We start from the raw sequence: 16,542 nt of genomic DNA on the forward strand, positions 1-16,542 counted from the left end.
TAAAACCATACTCACTCCCTCAATGCTCGTTAATATAACGTGTAGGGTTATGGTTAGAGTGATAGTATGTATAGCAGTTGTCTGATAACGATGATGGAATCTGCACCAACACGTCTCATTTTGTGATATCTACCATAATCTGCTTAATCGAATCTTGTGTATTTTCAATTTTAAACACCCCAATCACGAATAGAAGAGCGCAGCTCGCGTTTAAATTATTACCGACCACTGCTGAGCCTCGGCAGTTATAATTACAATTGCATTAATAAATCTTGTTTTACAGGTTGGGATCAGACACAATTTAAGTCATACGTGACAAGAGTTTTAGTTCTGTTATTTTGTTTTTCAGATGAGCTATTGCTTACTACAATATGCTCGACAACAGGCCCATTTTTTTGTAGTTCAGAGTCCCAGAGATACGATAAGCCTGCGTTTCGAAACTGACAGTGAACTGGTGGACAAGGGGTTTAACATATCGTACAGAACCATGCCAAGTACGTATAAGAATATATGGCGTTATTGTCTGGAACGTTTGCTGTCATCTTGATAAGAGACGCGTTTGCTTTTTCTGGTTAAACGCTACCATCAATGGTCCAAATATATGACGGGGGCTTGTAAAATAACCAAGTCGGTGATACACATGTCACTGAGCATTGAGTCACGCAGTTGGGATACGATGATATGTAATCAAACAAGTCACATAACCATTTCACTCGATCCACTTAGTTCATTCTTTCGACATGGATTGCTGGGGCGAACATAATCCACCGGGATCGGGGAACTAAAAATAATACATAGTGAATGTGTGAGTTTTGGGCCTTCCCAACATTCCAGCTGTATCATGACCATTGTTTGTAAAAATCGTAAAATCGTTAAAAAAAAGTTTACTATACGCACTGTTATGGTTAATGGTAACGTGCTGATGCTATGAATTTTTCATCACTACTATGAACAACAAGGTTTTATTTATTTCAGCAACATTATGCAATTCGTACTTGAAAGCCTACGATTACCCATCGTATGTGTACTCTCCTGGTTACCCAGATTCTTATGAAAGGTAAGAGAGATGGGCAAAGATAATAAATAAGTCATTGTCAGCTGGAAACGGTTCTCAGAACCATCAAGTTTGATCATAAGATCAATAACTTGGCATGTTTGTATGTATGTATCGGTCACATGGTCAACGATAATTATTGTTTTCAGTTTGAGCTGATTCAAATTCCGCAAACAGATTGCAATAAAAGAAATTAAAATTAACCCTTTTACCATTGTATTTATAGATCCTTGTACTTAAATTGTAATATATACCTCGATGGATACTGAAATCATTTCCATTTGGGTAACAATCGAACATGTTTGTTTTGATGGTCTACACTTTCATCTACTACTAACCTTTATTGTGTTTATTATTAAATCTAATAATAAGGTCCCCACAATTAAATGTGGACGGTTGTGTCCCTTGGTTGTGGCAGGATGTGATTATGAGATCAAGCCAGAACCATAAGTGATCGTACAACATTTGATCTTCTCCCAGCACATGAAACAAGATCATCATGAAAAGCTAATGCGAGGGAATAGCAGTCTTTGAATATTTCTCGATCATCCACTGGGCGAAAAGCACAAACACAATTACATTATCCTGCCTTGTAGTAATTCTAGCACTTGTTTTATGCACTCAAACTACTGAAGTGAGATATCATTAACTCCTCATAAAAAACATCGAAGTATTCTCCGTTCTACCATGACACTGAAGAAGGCTTGATTCCGATTGGTTTAAACACGATATCACATTTCCACATGATGCAACTAAATTCAATAATTGCTCATGAATCCATAAAATTAGATAGTCCAAACATCGATGCTTGAAAAACGTATCGGAATAATATCGGATACCTTTGTGACGTTCTCGACCTTAACCTTGACCCGTACTCCTCTGTTCTAGAAATACGGATAACTCTATTATGCTTCTCAAGACTCGACATCGAGATAACGCGGTTCAATTGTATATTGTTGTTTTTTCTTCAGTAACCTCACCTGTAGCTGGAGTATATCAACTACTTCAAGCAATGTGAGGATCCGAGTCTTTGTTGAACTGGAAAACGGCCTCGAGAATTGTACCTCCACCGATGTTTTGGTCTTGACTTACAGTAAGTAAACCAGAAGTGGGTTTCAGTGAGTTTGGTTTACGCCGCGTTTAGCAATATTCCAGCAATATCACGGTGGGGGACACCAGAAATGGGCTATACACATTATACCACTGTTGGGAATCGGATGCGGGCCTTCGGCATGACGGGCGAACGTTTTAACCACAAGGCTACCCCACTGCACCCTAAACCCGAAATGGAAATCAATGATAACACAAAACGTGGCGCGTGGACGCACAATACATGTGGTTATATTCACGTGGGCATTCTGTCAAATCTGTCTGTATATTTTAAGGTTCATCTCCGGATCAACAAATTGCAGTATGCACGGATGGCGATCCAGCAAACAGTACGGCGTATGAACCTGTTAGCTCTTATGTTGATATTACCTTCCATTCATCCCCTAACGAACCCGGGCCTGCTTTTCGTATCTCGTACCAACAGGTACCTGGACCAAGTGAGTTTTCCAAGTTATATCCTGCAGCCATGCGTTGTTTGGTCAAATGACCTCCTGGTGTCAGTTGCGCTTTGTTTTGAGTGAATGAGTGAGTATAGTTTAACCCCGCACTCCGCAATATTCAAGCTATTTGGGGGTGGTATGTTAATAATTGTGTCTGGACCAGACAATCCAGTGATCAACGGCACAAACATCGATCTAAGCAATTGGGATACGATGCCATGTGTCAACCAAGTCAGTGAGTCTGACCACCCGATCCCGTTAGTCTCTCCTGACGACAAGTATGGGTTACTGAAGATCAATTCTAACCGAGATCTTCATGGATGCTGTGTGATGAAGGTTCATCATAACGTGTTATACTTAGTCAATCACTCACGCCAAAGATTCGGGTTATATTTGGATTCACCACATAACTTTTTCTCGGAATCCCCAAGAGTAGTAAACGCATGCGACAATAATGTACTACCCGAGTACAACTGAAATGCTGTTCAGATAAAGCTTACTCATAAATAAGCATCTGTGTTCAACCCCCACGTTTGCTCATATGGATTCAAACCAAGTATGCGACTAAATTATGAGCATTTTTTTACGCCGCTTCGAGCAATATTCCAGCATTGTCACGGGGTACACCACAAATTGACATCAGACGTTGTGCCCATGCCTGAAATCGAAGCCGAGTTTTCGGCGTGATGAACGAATGCTTTATCTACATATTTGGGTACGCCCTATAACCACTGTATACCACGGTGTGTATTTGGTGTACTCGTGGCCGTTTAAATGAGTGAGTGAGTGAGTGAGTGAGTCAGGTTTCACGCCGCTTTGAGTAATAATCCAGCAATATCGCAGCGGAGGACACCGGAAATGGGCTTCACACATTGTACCCATCTTGGGAATCGAAGCCGGATGTTCGACGTGACGAGCGAATGCTTTAACCACTAGGCTACTCCACCGCCCCTCGGTCGTTTGACAGTATGAACAGTAAAAGGTCTTTATCATGCATCTTCCTCATGGAGATCATCAGTTGTCAATTCCAGGTGAGGTAAACTGTTGCATCACTGTATTTTCTTGCACCACAGCCACAACTACAACCACAACTACAACTACAGCCACGACTAGAGGCACAGTTAGACCGAACCACTGTGAGGATACATACCTGACTGCTACAGAAACCGATCAGTATATGACATCGCCAGGTTATCCTACCAGATACGTCTCGTACGTATATTTGTTCACGTGTTCATCTGTCTATTTTGTCTGTATGATCCTTTTGTGAAATGTGTATTTGATAGGTGGTATTTTGCATGCAATGTATGTATGTATGTATGTATGTATGTATGTATGTATGTATGTATGTATGTATGTATGTATGTATGTATGTATGTATGTATGTATGTATGTATGTATGAATGTATGTACGGTTGTGTGTGCGTGTGTGTGTTTGCGTGCGTGCGTGCGTGTGTGTGTACACGTTCATGTATAATGTTGACGTTTATTTGGTTTCTAGGTACCTGTATTGTAACTGGCACATAACAGCGCCCCGAGGGAAGATGATCCATGTGGAAGTCGTTGATTCAGAACTGGAATCCTCCACAGGATGTCGCTATGATATTGTGAAAGCCTTCGACGGTGAGCTACATACATTTATGAGCTTTTCCAGAATTGTGAAGCCTGTTAATGTTGCATCAACGTGAATATTTGATTGTTAATGGTGTCCGATGCAACCAAAAACAGCTTTCACTCTAATTCCCATTTTTCCCTTACATGCAAATGCACGGAATAAAAAGTTTTGCAAGCCTGAATACATATACCATGTTGAGGAGGCACAGTCTAACACATCGGCGGTTTTTCAGCTTCATTAGCTGTACTCAAGACCTGTTGATGGTCTATGCAAATCCCAGCGCTACCTTGGGCATAACGTGGCGGTGAGGTAACCAAGTGGTTAAAGCGTTCGCTCGTCACGCCGAAGACCCGGGTTCGATTTTCCATATGGGCACAATGTGTGAATCCCAATTCCGGTGCCCCCGCCATGATATTGCTGGAATAGTGCTAAAGGCGGCGTAAAACCAAAACACCCCCACTCACTCTTGGGTAGAACTATATTGCCGCACCAAGTAGTTTCACCAACCAGGAAAACATTTCAAACTTACGTCACTTTCGTTTCCTTCACACATTTACCTAAAGCGTACGACATGACCAAAATACTCTCTCGCTCACTTCAGTGCAATAAAACCCGAAAGTTCACTCTTGATAAGGAGTACTTTTTGGACAGCATAAATTTTCAGTCGACGTAAATGTTATTCACATTTGAGTTTCGTAATCATTGAGTGGAAATTTGTCAATATAAGAACAATAAAGATTTAAAACTCGTATGTACATAAAGGCGAAAAATGAATTTAAGGGTCGATTATATTCATTCAACTATGTGAGTTTCACATGTTTATGGGTCACCACATGTTGTTTCAGGTACCACAAATCAAAGTTCTCTTCTTGAAAACTGGTGTGATGAGAGAACCCCCACATTTCAAAGTACGGGAAATACCATGCTAATAATCTTCAAAACCGATAGAACTATAAATGAAAAAGGTTTCCGTCTGAAATATTCAGTGACAGAAAGTGAGTATTATATTCATTTTACGGTCATTTTACTTCTCAATTTTAGCTATGGACCAACTTTTGATGATTCGACAAATGGTCCAATAAATATGGACTAAAATATCCGTGGAAACAATGATTGGGTAACCGAATTGGATCTCAGTTTCATGATGAACGGAAAAGCAGTCAGTAACATGATCATTGTGTGACAAGGTCCTTGCAAACCTTTGTCTTTGGGTGTATCTGGACAGAATCTCATTAGTAGCACATCATTGTGAGACAACTGCCGAAAACAACTAAATGCGCATGCGTCCTCTGTGTCAAAGGCGACCTAAGAAGTAGTCAGATGGATGCTTGGAACAGGGTCTCCAGTTTGATGCAAGACGTCATAACTTGGTGACTTCTATCACACTCAGAAATGACCTGCGACACGCCGGTTCCGTCAGACACTGAGTAATCGTCTCCGTGAGACTGGTCTCTTTCTCATCGGGGGCAGGTATCCAGCTGACTCGTCGTCACAGACAGGCACGTTTGGATAAGTCTGAAGATCACACCAGTCGCTGGGGTGCTCTGTCTTGATCTGGCGTAGGATTAGTAAAGCTGGAGAATCGACCACAATGACCTACAGCGGGTCTCGATGACAGGTCGCTATGTGTACAGGGATGACATTGAGTAATCTCCTGGACACTTGTCAAGAGTGTGAGACTACTGCTCCCTGGATCGCATCACGTGTAGCAAATATTCGCTCAGAGGATCTGTTTGTTTTATTTTACGTGTCCGTGTGCGTGCGTACATGCGTGTGTGTGTCATTAATATATTCTCCTGATTTGTCTATGTTTAAGTTTTAGTGAGATAGTCAAGGTGTCTTTAAATAGGGGTGATCTTACTGAATATTTCTCGCAGATATTTCTTCGGCTGCTTTATGGGCGGTGGGGTAGCCTAGTGGTTAAAGCGTTGGCTCGTCACGCCGAAGACCCGGGTTCGATTCCCCACATGGGCACAATGTGTTAAGCCCATTTCTGGTGTCCCCCGCCGTGATATTGCTGGAATATTGCTAAAAGCGGCGTAAAACCAAACTCAGTCAGTCAGTCAGTCGGCTGCTTTATACAACTAACATATCCACATCCATTCTAATTACAGCACCCTACGTCTGCAGCACAAACGTCTCTGTGACGGCTTCGGGAACGATGATCTACTCACCAATGTATCCTGTTACTTACCCAAGGTAAATTCTCTTTTGACTGGTCTACATGTATTGACTAGTTCTACATGTAAAGGGGACTTGACCCAAAGGACTAAAGACCCATAAATGTTACAGTTGTGTCCACTGACGTTCAAAGATCCGTGGGGCCGTGAGGTAGCTAGGTGGTTAAAGCGTCCGCTCGTCACGCCGAAGACCCAGGTTCGATTCCCCACACGGTTACAATGTGTGAAGCTCATTCCTGGTGTCTCCCCGCCGTGACATTGCTGGAATATTGCTAAAAGCGTCATGAAGGCGTACTCACTCACTCAAAAATCGGTGGTACAAGCTTCATCCTTTAGTCTATAAGCACCACGTTGTGCCCACTGATGTCATGAGACCGATCAACTGACACCGTATAGCACTGGAGTATGTCGTAAATCGTACGACTAAATATTCGTTCTTTGCTGTTAACCAGGAAAACTAAATATTAATTATTGTAGTGGTAATCATTTTACACGTCGTAGTTGAGAGTTACCCCCCTTTTTGCCCTTAGTTTTTTGTAGTATAAGCCCCACAATGGCGGCGTGCGTGTGTTTTAAGGAAGCAACAGAAACTCATTAGAAATTAAAAACCTCATAGTATTCTCACAGAGGATTATGGAGTTCTAAGGAAGTTTGTACTAAGTATGTTGAATGTGCTGCGTTCTTGTGAATTGGCGTAAAACTAAAATTAACGAACTAACGCTTGTAGTCATGAACGTGTAACGAATCTCCGTAAATAGAACATTTGGAGACATTGAAATCATGTTTTATGTGGAAAATCACGGCCATCACAATTATCATCATGTGCGGTTAACAAATTGTCAGCAAACCTTATTGACATGTGACTAGTGCGATGGTCATGTCTCATGTTCTGTCTTATACTGTTGTTTATTGTACATGATATAGTGAGTTTAGTTTTACGCCGCTTTTAGCAAGATTCCAGCAATATCACGTCGAGGGGACACCAGAAATGGGCTTCCCACATTGTACCTATGTGGGGAATTGAACCCGGGTCTTCAGCGTGACGCGCGAACGCTTTAATCACTAGGCTATCCCACCGCCCTTATTGTACATGAACTGTACTGTAGTTATATTGAGTGTAAGATATAACAGATACGTACGTAATCAACTGTATAAAGGATGCACAATGTTGCTTCGTATGCTCAAGCAGTTTTACCGTAAGGAGGATTTGGATCCAGATATCTTATCCGGCGCAATTAGCTGTCCTGAGTTGCTTCCCTTGGGCGTCCTATAATCAGGAAGCCTGAAATAGCTGTTTGTGTTTTTTGTTGTGGAATTGCAGATTGTTTGGTTATTTCAATCACATTTTATTTTAAATTTCAGGCACAGGAATTGTTGGTGGTACTTAACAGCAGATCATTACGTCAACATCAAACTAAGTGTTCTGGCGAACAGTTTTCGATCATCCGATGACTGTTCTGTGGATACTATTTCCATTAGTGACGGTAGGAATGATATATGTGGAGTCTCACTAACATAAGCTGAGAAACAATATGTTAGTGTATGTAAGACTGTTTTCAAACTTCAAATACACGCACTAATACACGTGTATAATCATTATTGCATATCACTATTCGTCATATAATTATGAGATTTCCGATTAACAAGATACTCTCTGTGATGCTTTTTAATTTGTGTCTTATGACAGTAACTAATAGCGCCTTAATTCATTGGTTCACTTTTCAAATATTTTTTTTAAAAAATTCTGTAATGTGCCTGAAAAAGTATGCTATTGTCGTTACAACATGTATTCAGATGCCGGAGAAATTGGTTCCCTTTGTGGAACTTACGACAGAACTTTCGTAAGTTCAGGACACAATATGAGAATACGATTCTACTCTGGTAGTTACGGGACTACAGGAACAGGTTTCAAGGTGTCTGCCATTGGTGGTATTTACGAAGGTGAGTACTTCTTGAATGGTCATTTTTGAAAAAGCTAAAATTCACTTCAAATGGTCCTGTAATATTGTTTGTAGCATATAGGTTAAAACTAAAAACTTCGGTTTGCTATCATTTGGGATGTAAATATTCCCAAGAGAGAGAGAGAGAGAGAGAGCGAGTAAAGCTTGTGAATTCACCGATGAGTCAATAAATACATTACCACGTTTCATTCACTTCAGCTTAACAAACCTGTAAAAGTGTATTTAGAATTTGAAGTGTCACAGTAGAACTAAAGGGCATTTGTTAATATGCCTGATACTTGTAAAGCTTCTAGGAAGTACCCAAAGATGTATATGTTTTAAATGTGGTTTCTCTGCTAGATCAAATTCTGAATGACATGTAGGAGTATGGTATTTGCATTTATCTGATATGAAGAAACTCGCTGGTTGTATTATATTTTTCTAATTTTTTGTCAATTGCCTGTTTTGTCTGGGGACACGGGCATCTAAGTTGTACCATGTTGATGTTGCAGAAAACATATGATTCGATCCGAATCGTAAATACAACACAACACAACACAACACAAATATGACAGTGATATAGCTTGCTGGATACAATTACAAATGTCTGATATTTCCAACGTGATATAATTGTACATTCGTGAGACGAGGCGAATATATTCTAAATATATGACTTTTCGTTTGTTTCAGTTTGTGAGTCGCGAAATCTGGATGCAACTGAGTCTTATAGCTACGATTTAACATCGCCTCGGTATCCTCTCTCTTATCCAAAGTAAGTTAGATGCATTTGCATTCATTAAATGCATGTGGTGGGTAAATGACCAGATAGTGGCCACATGAATACGTGCCAATGCCTAGTTGCAGGTACAGCAACGTGCAGCAAACTTGGACAAAGTACTTTTTGTCCCAGTCCACCCAGCTTTGAAAGGGTACCTCGTGGGAAAGCCACATTATCTTGGTGCGCCTAGTGGCTGTAAGAGATGTATGCTCCCCAGGGAGATGAGATTGACAATACAATGTACCGTTTGAGACTGACATCCACTGATAGAGGGAAAAACAAAGCGCCTTTGAGCAGCTGAGCTGATCTGGATATTGGCGCTATATAAATATAATAATTAGATAAATAAATAAATAGATAAGTACAGACAGACAGACATTTTTGTGTCTAGTGTATAATACAATTAGCACAATATATCTTAATGTAATGCCCAGGATGAACAGTAATGATTTTGGAAACACACACACACACACACACACACACACACACACACACACACACACACACACACACACACACACACACACACACACACACACACACACACACACACACACATACATACATACATACATACATACATAAAGACAACGTTTCGAAAGTACTTCATTTTTGCGCCCCGGATGAACAGTAATGATTGTGGAACACCTACACACACACACACACACCTGAAGCAGCAGATACAGGCCGTTGGCCAAACTTATTTCAACTTCATCTTTTCATATACAAAAATTATACTTAAGAACTCCCCTTTTTCAGCAATGCCGACTGTACATGGTTCATATCAACCTATTCCTATGGCCATGTCATCACTTTGGAAGTGGTGGTGTCTGATATTGAATATTCTGCTGGCTGTTGGAAAGACTACGTTGAGGTATTAGATGGTACGTAAAGGTTGTCAGGTCATAGCAAATATAACTAATCGTCTTTTTATTCAATTGATCTTTTCAGAATAGCTTTTATTCATTTCAGTTGTCTGTGAACAGTACTTGTACAAATACAACTCTGTTCAATGTTTTTGTTCAGTGAAGAGGGTGCTTAGGAAGGCATGGTTCAATTTCCAATATGGTTTCAATGACAGAATTATTTCCTTTAATGGCAAATAAACAATGTCCACAAAATGTCTCCGTATGATAATATCTCTTCCTGAATCTTCAATGAGAGGAGTAGCAATGGGTTATCCAAGCGGTAAAGTAGTCCGCCGCCACAATTGCCAACTTTATGTGCGTACTGCGTGGACCAATTTCTGCTGCTCCCATAATGCCGGAAAAAGACATTATGGAAGAAAGGAGTAAAACTCAAACATTGCATTCTGAAATGAATTTTGCAATTATTCTGTTATGTCATTGTTCAGAAGTCTGGATATTAGAAATATCTAACTAAAATACAAACTAACAATGTCATGAACCTTTAAGTCACAAGAATATACTATTTCCTCGGCAGTCCCAGAACGTTTTCTGGCACCAACTTTGTATTGACCTTCACAATTTGGATTTGACTCGTGGTTACAATAGCAATCTGTAATATAATACAAACGACATTATCAATATCTAAATTATTACAGGCTACGTTTGAAAACTTGCGCATTCTTTGGATGATAATAGGAATACTTTGTTGTGAGACCTTTCTCCTGCTATACATGATTCAATACTTTAAGCTACGAACTCACAGATATATCGAGCTGAGCTGGGGTCTCGACCATTTGCTGTGTATTTTCATCGAAATGTGTAGTACAAACTAAGGTCGAAAGCAACTAAACATTTTTGTTTTCGTTATGACCTTAGTCTACTGTGTATGAAGAAGTTGGAACCATTTGTTTTATCATATGCAGTTCCGAAAATGTTTGGAATGACAACTATGAGTAGTTGGTATGTGTATTTTAGGGCAGTACACATCTTCCCCATCCCTTGGACGATGGTGCGGAATTCTTACCCCAACAAAGACAAGTTCTGACAGATCGATGACAGTCCTCTTTCATACTGACCATTCTCACACGGGAGGCGGTTTCAAGATAACATATTACTCAAAGCAAAAGAACCAAGAGGGTAAGCTACATAGATTGCTACATATTCGGTAAAATGGAAATAACATTGCTTTTGAAATGTGACACACTTCCCAAAAGACAAAGCAGTTGTGAACGTTATACAGTCATCATGACATAAAGAAGTTCTAAACGTGCAATTGTCACCATGGTAATAAATGTACTTCTTAATATTATATTGTCCAAAATGATAGTATTAGAAAGTATTGCTAAGAATATAATTGTTACCATTATACAAAGTAGTTCTAAAAGTTACATTGTTACAGTGTTGAATTGTTACAGTGATGCAGAGTAGTTTTGGACGTTTTATTGTTACCAGGGTACAATGTAGTTTTGAACGTGTATTGTTACCACCATACAAAGTAGTTCTAAACGTAACAGTGTTACCATGATACCAAGAAGTTATAAAGGTAACAGCGCTACCATGATACAAAGTAGTTCCAAACGCAACAGCGTTACCGTGATCCAAAGAAGTTCTAACCGTAACAGTGTTTAGTGGGTTTTTTTAAAAAGAAATTATTATTCATTCAAAATCAGTACATAGAATATACAAAGTACATGATGCAACAGATCTTGTACACAATAAAACAGAAATTCATATGGGTTGGCATTACACATATTGGAATCTTCATTAGTAAGCTGGGAATGTGTGCAATAGAGATGACCATTTTCTGTCAAATTGTAATATGTTTTGATTTTTATTGGCAATAAACTTTTCTGTCTTGAAAATATGACTCAATATTTTTACAAATGTATCCAGTGAAAACTTTTTGTTTTTAATACTTAATACATGGATGTATTTTTTACTGGCAAGAAGTATGTGGTTCATAAGGTCGTTATTATTTCCGCCAATTAAAACTGTATATTTTGTCAGGGTAAAATTTTCTGATGATTTGTCTTCAATATATTCTTTCAGTTTCAACCAGAACGTTTTCACACATTCCCATTCCCAATAAACATGTATCAACAATTCTGACATTAAATTACAGCATGAGCAAAGTTCATCATCTACTAATTTCTTTCTCAATAATTCTGTTTTTGTATCAACAATATTGTGGATAAATTTAAACTGGATGTCAATCAATTTAGTATCTTTTGTACATCTTCTATATTTTTTGAAAATATGTTTCCATGGAATTGCAATATCAAAGATATTTTGCCATTTTTCACATGTCGAAGTAGGTTTTCAGTACTTATAAGTTTATCATAGAAGTATCCGGATCTCTTTGTTGCTGAAAGTAAACCTATGAGTGATGTGTTAAGATAATGATTATGAACAATCAATAAATTATTTCTTATAGTACCTTTCCATTTTTGGGGTTTATTTGAAAGAACCTAATAATAATCAAGAATTGTGCCTTTAATTTTGTAAGGTTTCTTAAGTTTACTAAACGACAAAATACCTTGATCATTACACAAGTCTCTTATAGAGTGGATACCTTTGAGATGCCAATGTCTCAATTACTATTTTGGAATTGATGATTGAACCAAAGGGCTTCGGAAAAGATTTGATCAATATCTGTAAAATAAGTTTTATGTGTTATATAAAATATTCCCCAAGGAGCCAATACATCTTTCCAATTGGGATTCATAATATTGACATAAGTTTCAATGTGGGCAGAAAAATATCTTTGAATGGAAAAATACTAGGGCTAGAACTGCTTTTATTTTGAAGATATTTATGTAAAACCGACAGTTTTAAAGAGTTTATTAACACCTCTACATAACCATTCTGAGTCCCCCTTCTTCATATTGTCTAATAAGTGTCGTTAGCTTTATCTTATGCCGCTTATCATTCCAGATGAATTTATAAAATATACTGTTTAGTTTGTCAATGAATTCCTTTGGAGGATTTGGGAGTGAAGTGAATATATGCACCAATGATGAAAGTGCCAAAATTTCAATAACAGTTATTTTCCCTATTAATGTCAACTTTATTTTCCTTCAATTCCTTAGAGTTCTGTTAATAATTTCTAGTCTTTTTCTTGTATTAATTACCCAAAGTTTATTTAAATTTGGATTAAGCCTTATTCCTAGAATATCAAAATCCCCATTATGCCAATCAAGCTTAAGATCCTGGCATAAAATCATACTATTACCTGCCATTGAACCTATCCACACTGCTTTAGTTTTATCTATATTTATTCTTAAACCAGACATTTTGTAGAAATTACTGAGTGTGTCTATTGCTGCCCTTAAACTTTCTTCACGCCCATCAAGAAATAAGTCAGTATCCTCTGCATACTGTCCAATTTTATGTTCAACATTATTCAATGTATTTCCTTTTATTGCACTGTTGTTACGGATCATTATTCCTAAAATTTCAGCCACTAAGAGGAATAAATAGGGAGAGACTGGGTCCCCTTGTCTACAGCCCCTTTCATTGTTAAACAATTGTGATAAATTACCATTCTGTATAACACATAATGTAGCATTATTGATTAATATTTTTATCCATTTTTCCATATTGGGTCCAAAGCCAAACTTTGCAATTGTTAAAATTATAAATTCTTTAGAGACAGTGTCAAAAGCTTTTTCAAAGTCAGTAAGTAACAAGACATGATGTCGTATAATAATCTAATGTTCTCACTGATACATATTCCAGGTATAAAGGGGCGGTGGGGTAACCTAGTGGTTAAAACGCTGGCTCGTCACACCGAAGACGCGGGTTCGAATCCCCACATGGGTACAATTTGTGAAGCCCATTTCTGGTGTCCCCCACCGTGATGTTGCTGAAATATTGCTAAAAGCGGCGTAAAACCAAACTCAGTCAGTCAGTCAGTCAGTCCGGGTATTAAACATGTTTGAGTTTCATGAATAAGTGTATTCAAAGGGGTTTTTTTTAATTCTATTGGCTGTACATGTGCTGAGTATTTTATACATAGAATTCAGTAGGGAAATTGGGCGCCAGTGTTTTAAAATATTTCGGTTTGTAGATATATATCAGAAACATTCAGGCAAAATATCTTAAGTCCAACAATAAACAGGGGCGTCATCATATGTATTCTAGAATGTAACAATGTTACCATGATACAAAATAGTTCACGGCGATGAATTTGTGCTTGCATGTAGTGAATACCCATTACCTGAATACTTGTTTAAACTTGCTTCAGAAAAGGGACCGGTCAAGTTCAATACTGCTGCACTTTTCGGAGGATTGGCTGGAGGTGGGCTCTTGCTTGCTATCCTTATCCTTTGTGCAAGGTCATATAAGAAACGAAAGTTAACAGAAATGTCTCGAGCAGATGTAAGGACAAGGCCTGCTTATTTGACCACACCAATCGGGCAACTGTCTACCCCAACCCCGGAATATACGGTAGGGTACAGTCAGCAACAGGTTTCAATCCAGCCAATGAACACAGGGGAATACTACAACACCGCTGTGTTTGACCCACCGCCTTCCTACGATGATGTTATAAAGAATAACACCGACTTCCAGGTACCGCCCCTTGACAGTACTGTTCCTGACAACTCCACAACGAACAGTAATACAGCAGACAGCCAGGCCGATGACACGCGGTTGTAGCAACTGTACTTGCATCAGAAAGGCTATGCAATGTTTTTATTTGATAAAAGTTCAACATTTACTTTAGTGGAATATAAGCACTGGAGAGTATTGATCAACGACAGCAGTCAAGTGACTGTGTAGTGAACGTTGTATTGCCGACTGTGTCAATCCTGACAGAGGAGGATGTGTCGGACATACACACTTGACGTTACATCATCCAACAACGTGAATTGTATAATTAGGTGCAAGTGTGTTTGGATGATGTTCCCGATGTTGGTTAATTGGACAGGCGGTTGTTGCAGTCCTGATCGCATCAGAAGGATACGGATGATGAGTGTGATTTTATGCCGGTTTTGGTAAAATTCCTGCAATACCACGTCGGGGAACACCAGGAATGGGCTTCAAACCAGAAGGATTCGGGATACACTTAGTCAGAAGTATACGTACATGTAATGAAGATTAGGAATAAAATCCCATTGAACATGTTTCTGCGAACAGTCTGGTTTGCTAAAGAATGCACCGGAAAAAATTCTCTCTCCAAAGTGGGCATATATGATTTCCAAAAGAACACTTTGACTGGTTTTGGAATGTTGCTTTTCCTGGAAGTGATGAAAGAATTGAATAATCAGTTGCTCGGTGATGTTTCTTGTTCATTATATAATACTTGTGTGTGTAATTGTTAAAATATATTGACAACTGCGCAATATCACTAACTTCGTCATGAGGTACTTGCCTCTTCCGTTATAACAGATACCGTCAGTGCTACGTACAAACGGATAATGTTATTAGCATAAAGTGAAAATGTATCCTAGTTTACAGATTGGTTCCAATTTAAATTAGTCCCTTGAATACTTGTAATACTTCAGTGTACAGTTTAATAACCATCTAATACAAACAATCATCCAACATTTGTCAGAGGAACATCGACTTGCAGATGTCATATATTTTATCTGAAGATGGTGTGTAATAATGGGTTGTAAAAGAGAATAAACTAGTACATACAAAACGTCATTCTACTAGTTCGTATATTGGCATTCTACACGGTTTGTATGTCTGAAAGGTGAAGTATCACACAGTAATGCTTGTAGTATTATTACATCTGTTAGATAAGTGTTAATGGCTCAACACATACCCAAGATGTTTCATGACCAAACACATGCGCAATAAGTTTCATGACCAAACACATACCCAAGAAGAGTTCATGGCCCAACAAATACCCATGAAGTGTCCATGACCCAGCACCGATCAGAAGTGTTAATGACTAAACACAGGCCCAGAACTGTTCATGACCCAACGAGCACAAACGAACTGTTCATGGCCCTACACATAACAGATGTGTTCATAATCCTACACGCACTAATAGTGTTCATGACCCAACAGATACCCAGAAGTGGTCATGGCCCTATACATCCGAGAAGTGCTCATGACCTCACAGGTACCCAAGAAGTGTTCATGACTCAACACGTTAGTGGGTGAGTGAGTTCAGTTTTACGCCACACACTATTCAAACTATATGACGGCGGTCTGCATATAATAGATTCTGGACCAGACAAGCCGGTGATCAACAGCATGAGGATCGTTCTGCGCTATCGGGATACGACAACATCTAACCAACTCAGCTGGCCTGACCACTCGATCCCTCTTACGACAAGCATGGATGGCTAAAGAGCAATTCTCTAGTGGAAAAGTCCTTTTGGTGGAAAAGACAATATACCTGTGAAAATTATATGATTCAACTACTGAATTTAGTAAAGAACCATGTTTTGCGATAAAGGGTGGAGATGTAATGCCCTACGGGTGTCCCCGTAATCCATACAGTTGTCATAGAAAAGTAAATATGAATAGCCTGACGCAGCACAGCAGAACTTCTGCCACG

General features: G+C 39.0%; 1 protein-coding gene across 3 annotated transcripts in view; it reads left to right on the forward strand.

The window, feature by feature from the left end:
• The window catches only part of LOC124271713 (cubilin-like), a 67,022-nt gene extending 51,350 nt beyond the window's left edge, over positions 1 to 15,672 (forward strand). The window contains exons 7-20 of one of the 3 annotated variants that reach the window (XM_046706877.1): positions 350 to 494; positions 976 to 1,057; positions 2,026 to 2,147; positions 2,440 to 2,601; positions 3,678 to 3,816; positions 4,106 to 4,227; positions 5,065 to 5,214; positions 6,334 to 6,418; positions 7,762 to 7,883; positions 8,194 to 8,340; positions 9,030 to 9,111; positions 9,877 to 10,001; positions 11,001 to 11,162; positions 14,272 to 15,672. In XM_046706877.1, the coding sequence (XP_046562833.1) occupies positions 350 to 494; positions 976 to 1,057; positions 2,026 to 2,147; positions 2,440 to 2,601; positions 3,678 to 3,816; positions 4,106 to 4,227; positions 5,065 to 5,214; positions 6,334 to 6,418; positions 7,762 to 7,883; positions 8,194 to 8,340; positions 9,030 to 9,111; positions 9,877 to 10,001; positions 11,001 to 11,162; positions 14,272 to 14,684 (2,058 nt within the window). In that variant the 3' untranslated portion in view covers positions 14,685 to 15,672. The remainder of the gene's footprint in view (positions 1 to 349; positions 495 to 975; positions 1,058 to 2,025; positions 2,148 to 2,439; positions 2,602 to 3,677; positions 3,817 to 4,105; positions 4,228 to 5,064; positions 5,215 to 6,333; positions 6,419 to 7,761; positions 7,884 to 8,193; positions 8,341 to 9,029; positions 9,112 to 9,876; positions 10,002 to 11,000; positions 11,163 to 14,271) is intronic. The other 2 variants (XM_046706875.1, XM_046706876.1) reach the window with 2 other exon arrangements.
• The last annotated feature ends 870 nt before the right edge of the window (positions 15,673 to 16,542 follow it).

Source organism: Haliotis rubra, unplaced genomic scaffold, assembly GCF_003918875.1.
Source record: "Haliotis rubra isolate DU_JTF1 unplaced genomic scaffold, ASM391887v1 Scf1629, whole genome shotgun sequence".
Lineage (NCBI taxonomy): Eukaryota > Metazoa > Mollusca > Gastropoda > Lepetellida > Haliotidae > Haliotis > Haliotis rubra.